Source organism: Silurus aristotelis (genome assembly GCF_946808225.1).
Source record: "Silurus aristotelis genome assembly, chromosome: 19".
NCBI classification, from domain to species: Eukaryota; Metazoa; Chordata; class Actinopteri; order Siluriformes; family Siluridae; genus Silurus; species Silurus aristotelis.
This window is the reverse complement of record NC_139592.1, coordinates 7,755,027-7,762,574: the sequence shown is the minus strand read 5'-3', so window position 1 is coordinate 7,762,574 and position 7,548 is coordinate 7,755,027. Positions and strand designations below refer to the sequence as shown.

At 38.2% G+C, this 7,548-nt stretch overlaps 1 protein-coding gene across 2 annotated transcripts; it reads right to left on the bottom strand.

Moving 5' to 3' along the window:
- Positions 1-1,154: 1,154 nt before the first annotated feature.
- Positions 1,155-7,041, bottom strand: slc2a5 (solute carrier family 2 member 5). Of its 2 annotated transcripts, none has more exons than XM_083570414.1 (12): positions 6,885-7,041; positions 6,426-6,524; positions 6,179-6,336; positions 4,440-4,564; positions 4,207-4,359; positions 3,806-3,931; positions 3,131-3,318; positions 2,879-2,989; positions 2,701-2,802; positions 2,377-2,452; positions 2,052-2,179; positions 1,155-1,835 (listed from the first exon to the last, which is right to left on the bottom strand). In XM_083570414.1, exons 1-12 carry the CDS (start codon positions 6,909-6,911, stop codon positions 1,617-1,619), a joined length of 1,512 nt encoding a protein of 503 aa, XP_083426540.1. In that variant the 5' UTR covers positions 6,912-7,041; the 3' UTR covers positions 1,155-1,616. The 2 variants fall into 2 exon arrangements, with proteins under 2 accessions (XP_083426540.1, XP_083426541.1); XM_083570415.1 differs by having other exon boundaries at positions 2,377-2,449.
- Positions 7,042-7,548: the final 507 nt, after the last annotated feature.

Below are 7,548 nucleotides of genomic sequence, written 5' to 3'. Positions count from 1 at the left end.
AGCTTGGTGAAAAAAGGTCCACTGTTGGAGCAATCATTAGAAAATGGAAGAAGCTAAACATGACTGTCAATCTCCCTCGGACTGGGGCTCCATGCAAGATCTCAACTCGTGGGGTCTCAATGATCCTAAGGAAGGTGAGAAATCAGCCCAGAACTACACGGGAGGAGCTGGTCAATGACCTGAAAAGAGCTGGGACCACCGTTTCCAAGGTTACTGTTGGTAATACACTAAGACGTCATGGTTTGAAATCATGCATGGCACGGAAGGTTCCCCTGCTTAAACCAGCACATGTCCAGGCACGTCTTAAGTTTGCCAATGACCATTTGGATGATCCAGAGGAGTCATGGGAGAAAGTCATGTGGTCAGATGCGACCAAAATGGAACTTTTGGGTCATAATTCCACTAAACGTGTTTGGAGGAAGAAGAATGATGAGTACCATCCCAAGAACACCATCCCTACTGTGAAGCATGGGGGTGGTAGCATCATGCTTTGGGGGTGTTTTTTTGCACATGGGACAGGGCAACTGCACTGTATTAAGGAGAGGATGACCGGGGCCATGTATTGCGAGATTTTGGGGAACAACCTCCTTCCCTCAGTTAGAGCATTGAAAATGTGTCGAGGCTGGGTCTTCCAACATGACAATGACCCGAAGCACACAGCCAGGATAACCAAGGAGTGGCTCTGTAAGAAGCATATCAAGGTTCTGGCGTGGCCTAGCCAGTCTTCAGACCTAAACCCAGTAGAGAATCTTTGGAGGGAGCTCAAACTCCGTGTTTCTCAGCGACAGGCCAGAAACCTGACTGATCTAGAGAAGATCTGTGTGGAGGAGTGGGCCAAAATCCCTCCTGCAGTGTGTGCAAACCTGGTGAAAAACTACAGGAAACATTTGACCTCTGTAATTACAAACAAAGGCTACTGTACCAAATATTAACATTGACTTTCTCAGGTGTTCAAATACTTATTTGCAGCTGTATCATACAAATAAATAGTTAAAAAATCATACATTGTGATTTCTGGATTTTATTTTTTAGATTATGTCTCTCACAGTGGACATGCACCCACGATGACAATTTCAGACCCCTCCATGATTTCTAAGTGGAAGAACTTGCTGAATAGCAGGGTGTTCAAATACTTATTTTCCTCACTGTATATATTTGAAGGTATAATGTTATGTTTAAATAAGTAAAAAGCATGTAAACAGAATTTTAAATGTCTTGGTGATTCATTCAAATGTTGTTGCACAATATCTTAGAACTTAGATCTCAGGTTCCAGACAGCTTGTCAAATTGTAGTGCACACATGTAATACTAGCAGAGCCAGGATTTGTTCTACTATAATTATACTGCCTATTTAACAGCAACACTAGGTGCAGTCTGACAATGTCAGACATATAATTATGTTTTCAGCCTATGTATGATGTATGTTGGACTGCTTCTTTAGGAAGACCAACGTATTTGAACACCTGGTACCCATATAGGTAGTCTGCATAGCCTGAATTCTACCCAAAATGCTCTCAATTAAAGGAATATATCACGTAAAAATATGATGCATACTAAGCTTCAGAATTTAACAGAGTCTGATATATGCATAAAATTTGCTCTTAGCCAGTCCACCTTCAGAAGCTTGTAATTATGTCATGATCTGTCACTCGAGCCTCATTCATCCTACAAACCTCATCCTCCACCACAATCTCCACTTTGTTCCTCTTAGCAAACAGCTTGCTGATCTTCAAAAAGGTGGCACCCTTAGTTTCGGGGATGACCACCCAAATGTAGATGAGTGTGGCAAGGCAGATGAAAGCAAAGACGATGAAGCTGTAAGCTCCTAGATGTTTCTGTAAAAAGCACATAAAAAACATAAGGAATGTGGTCCTGCTCATTAGCTGTGTTGACAATTATGAGGTCCTAGGGGTGTGTTCACTCGAAGGCCATAAAACTCTCAAGATCAGAATGGAGAGCCTTCAAACAAGCAATTTTTGCATGTTAACTTATTCTTCTCAGGCATATTTAAATAATTATCACAGTAATGTATGTTTTTAAATTACACTGACCACAAGAAAAAGAAAGACCAGGCCTACAGTGAAGTTTGAAAGCCAGTGCACAGAACCTGCCACCATAAAAGCTGCAGGTCTCGAGGACTGGCGAAAAATCTCATTGGTGATCACAGTGGGAATTGGACCTGCAGGTAGAAATATACAACAAAAGCCTTTTACTTAAGTTTCAAAACATGTTTTTAAGAGAAAGTTTCTCAAATAAATAGAGGAAAGAACTTGAAATGTATCATGCTTTCTATACAGTGACGTATTATCCAAAAAGAAGGTCTTGGACAAATAAATAAAGAACCACTGGATTAGATAAGATTAAATTTCCACTTACTTGGGCCTATGGCGTGGCCAATGACATAAATGACTACACAGGCGATGCTGACATAGGACATCCAATGCAAGCTCTCCTAGAATAGTCCAGAAGTCTATTAATACACTGTAACCTTTCATATTTACGAACATCCTTCCGATACTGACTAGACAAAGAACTGCTGCTGCAGCATGTTCTCCATCCCAGAGCTCCAGACGACTATTTATGACATCTATCACACTCCACTGATGATATTTATTACAACAGTGAGCCCACAGGCACTTACAGTGAAATTGAAAATGATTTTGAGTGTTATACTGGAAGATTAGTGTTTGTGGGCTGTACCTGCAGGCTGAGAGCTATGGTGAGGATCACACAGGCTGCACAGCAGATCCCGAACCCAATCAAAAGCAGCAACTTCCTGCCAGAGCCTTCCACTATAAAGACCTGTGCAATAGCAAAACACACTCATGAATGACGAGTCATGGGAAACAGCTTGGCTGTGGTCTGATTGAACACTTACTGCAGCAAAGGTCATGATAACATTCACAGTCCCGGTTCCAACAGTCACATACTGAATGTGGTTCTCGTTCACTCCGGCTGAAGAAAAAATGCTGTCCGCGTAGTAATAAATCTGCAGATAGATTTGGGATTCAATCTCATATTAAAGCAGAGGCCACAAAGCCATAGTGGCATGCATTCAAAGCACATGAAAAGATGAAACAGGAAAACATGGGTTTCATGAGCGGTTTGCAGTCAGTGTGCCATGGCTTACAGCATTCACTCCTGACAACTGCTGGCCCATGTTCATGATGATTATGGACAATAGCTGCCAGCGCAGAGAGCGGAAGGTGAAGAGCTTGAGCACAGAAAGCTGGCCCTCGGCTCTCTCTGACTGCTCTTCAAGTCGCATTTCCGTCATCTCCTCTTCTACATCCTTCCATCCTCTCAGACGCTGCAGTGCTTAAACACAGCACACTTAATTCTATATAACTTTTGATGTAATTTCGCTGATTTGGGCATAAAGTAAATTTAATTTGTAACCAAATACATTTTTACAGTGACATATCTAAAGCATGTTCCAAACATTAACTGACTGAATACTCCTGCTTGCTCTGGTTGGTACAGGATGTGCCATTCTAATTGTTTTGTACATCTGAAATGTTCAAGGAAATCAGAACAGGACCAGCTCTCATAAGCCAAAGCTTAGCTTGCATAAGCTTAGCTGCATGTCTTAACATATTAATCTTTTCTGGTTACTATGTTTTTTGTGTGGTTTTTAAGATGGAATGGAAATTTTGCTGTAACCTGACAAACCTGATTTACTTTGGCTCTTTTGTGTGTGGGAAGCACATCTGCTGTATTGAACATCGTTAAAGATAAGTCTTGGTCTAAAGGTAAGTTAAGCTGTTTGCAATTGTGTAATTTTTATCAGAAATTTAAAAAATACCAATCCTGGCGTTATTGTCGTCACCCCTCTGAATGAGCGTGTATCGGGGACTTTCGGGGAAGAAGGGCAAAAAAAGCAGCTCAATAAGTGCAGGAATGCCAGTGAGACCCAGCATGATAGGCCAACCTACAGAGATGAAAGAGCACTGAAAGTTCTGTTCATCTGGCAATCACTCCTGTATACATAGTCTACATCATATATCTGAGTTACACAGCAATAAAGATAATTCATCAATTATCCAAATTTATACAAATCCACAAAAATAAGTGGGAGATTTGTATTATTATATATACAATATACAACAACATTTACATTACATGTACTTATTTAGTAAAGCTTTCTAAAATTTGAGTTAGTAATCCTGTAGAGAAAAACCTTAACCACTTGTAAATCTAATATACCTTCAGCGTTCCCAAGAATATTTCGGATACCAAACACCTGGGCAGTGAGGATGCCTATAGTAATGAAAAGCTGAGGCACAATCCCAATAGCTCCTCTCAAGTTCCTTGGGGCCATTTCTCCCAAATACATTGGCACCACATTGGATGAAAGGCCTGGAAATGAGGCATAAAAACATTCTATCCTTAAGAACATCTATAATTTGGTACATATCAGTGAGTAAAGTTTTACCCACCAGCACAGATGCCGACAAAGAAGCGACCCAAGATGATGATCTCAAAAGAGCCCAGCACCTCACTTACACCCATCATTATAGCAGGAATGATGGAGAAAATGTTGTTGAACAGCAAGGTACCTTTCCTATGAACAAGTATGAGATGTATGATGAGTGATTAAATTTGATATAGATTAGATTTGTTAGATAAATTAAATAAATGTAAAGAAAACATTTACAAATTGTAAATTTACAACATTGATATGCATAAGTGATGCTTTTAGAGGTTTCTGTCTGTTTAGTAAACTTCAAACATAACATTATTTACTTACTTATATTTAGTTCTCTTGATAGATAGATAGATAGATAGATAGACAGACAGACAGACAGACAGACAGGCAGACAGGCAGACAGACAGACAGACAGACAGACAGACAGATAGATAGATAGATAGATAGATAGATAGATAGATAGATAGATAGATAGATAGATAGAACTTTATTGTCATTCCATTGTACAGGTACACAGCAACAAAATGCAGAATCTTTGGCATCTACCAGAAGTGCAAAATGTAGCAATAGTGCAGATATAGTGCCATGTAACCATTTTTGAGCACAACAAATCAAATAAAAATTAAAATGTTATTTGTTACACACACAGACATACAGAGTATGGCATATAGTAAAATGCTTGGCAACATGGCACAACATTATCTAAGATTATATAAAAAAAAATGCTAGACATATAATAAGTACTGATGGTTTAAGATCCCCTTTTTTCTTTTTTTTTAATCTAGATGAAAATCCCACAAAATCACATATAAAACGTATAAAATGTATAAAATGTCCAAAAGAAAAAACAAGACGTAGTCACATTCTAAAATAAGTCATTTTTTCAGTGATTTAAAACAATATATTAATATCATGTAAAATGTTTTAACAAGTTCCAACATGTGTGCAAACCAAAGCCCATAAAGACATGGTTTGGGCAGTCTGGAGTGGAAGAATTGAAGTGTCTCTCACTGAGCCCTGACCTCTACCCCACTGAACAACTTTTGAATGAAATAAAAATCCACCTGTGTTCCAGACCTCCTAATATAACACCAGGGCCTGATCTCGCTAATGCTCCTGTTGCTGAAAGAGGAAAGCTTTCCCATAAGGATGTAGGTTTTTAAGAACAGCAAAGCGAAACTAAATCTGGAATAGGATGTTCAACAAGCACAAACATGTGTGATGGTCAGGTGTTCACATATTTCTGGCCATGTAGTATGTATTAAGAAGTACAATTCATTAATTTTGTGTAATATATTCCTCATGTACATGTGAAATAGCATACTAAAACTATAATATTTTGTTTTGTGTACTATTTTTGACCATATAGTGCACAGCTAAAGTGCACTGAATATAATTTATAATCACAACATCTGGTTTTACAGAGATAAGGATGATTCCTCTCAAATATTTAGCTTATATCTTCTTCGAGAGCTATAAATGAAATAAATTGTATGAAACTGAACTGAAAAGAGTGGTCAAATATAAAATGGTTTAATTAATTACCACATAATTTAAAACAAAAATTTGACAATAAGAATGGGACATTATTAGAAAACTTTTCGACAGCTGTGGGTTCATTGGTTTTTAAAACATTATCCTTTGAACATGTATGATAGAAAAGAGACAGAAAAAAAAATTTAAGGGTCTAGATTTAGATTTTAGATTCAGTCAAAGATTTATAGTACGTGAATTAAATGATCTGGTTACCTTCCTAAATTATTCACCAGTGGTGCTACCATGAGAGAGCCAAAGAACCCCCCCAGAGGGTATATGGACACTGTCAGGGACCACAGCAGAGTTAACACATCACTGGTGACTGTGCTATTGCGACTCTCAACCACGCTGGTGTAGAAATTCTGCATGTCCTGAAAGTTCATTTGCATCCATTGGATTACACTAGACTACAAGTAACAATACACAAAAGATAGTAAATATGTAAATTCAGAGCAAGTACCGTGGCTGGGGAGTTGATAACAGCCACATTGTAGCCATACTGAAAAGATGAGCCGAATGCAGAGATCAGGGTTGCAAAAGCCAACAACAGAGTAAGTTTCTGGAAGAGAAGCATTTGTTAAAAGGCCGTCTAGTTGAACTACACAACTTTAACGAATCTTGTTGAAGAATGTTTTAAAGCACAAATTTTAATATACTTTTATACTTAATATTTTTTTATTAAAATTTTTTTTTTATCTTATATTGTATTTCTTTCATGTTTACAAGTTGGACAGTCGTAAAAAAGCATTACACTATATGTCATACTCTGTATGAATATGTATGTAACAAATAAAATTTAAATTTTAATTTAAATAACGATTTTTCTAAAGACTGGACAAACATTAAAAATGAGGTCTTCTTTAGTCGCAATATAACACACCAATAAAGAAACTAACAACGGGAATGAAACTTGACTCACCCCTTTTCTTTCCTCCAGGTTCTCCATATGGATGTTTCTCTTGACAATGACGATTACAGTGATAATGCGTTTTCAACTGTAAATAAATACTAGTATGAGCTTAGAACACGTGAAAACTGCCTGTATTTTTATAATGCACTTTGGACATTGGTATCAGTGCTTGGGGGCTAGGCCTGCTTGGAAAGATCACTGATAAATGCCTCGTGCACACTGTGATAAAGTTTCATGCTTGGGACGAGACCTTTTTCATGATAACAGAAAAATGAATAGTAATAGTATTAATAGAAAAAGGCTTAAATCGTTTTGAGTTTCAGTTTTTTTATGTGAGGAAAAAATATTTACATAGACAGTGATGTCTGTCCCCCCCAACACACACACATATACACACACACACACACACACACACACACACACACACACACACACACACACACACACACACACACACTGTGACCTTATTCTGTCTTTGCCCAGAGCTCGGATGACAGCTGAAGCGTGTAGGCAGTGTAAAGGCTTTTCGTCTGATAGGGAAAGAGAGGAAACACTAAAGGCTTTTTGGAACTGGTTGGAATCCTTTGTCAGGTCTGGGTTAACCCCCTCAACTTTGATCACTGTAACAAGCATTTGGCAGGAGAAGGAGGTCATGAACAGGCCATTTCCACTA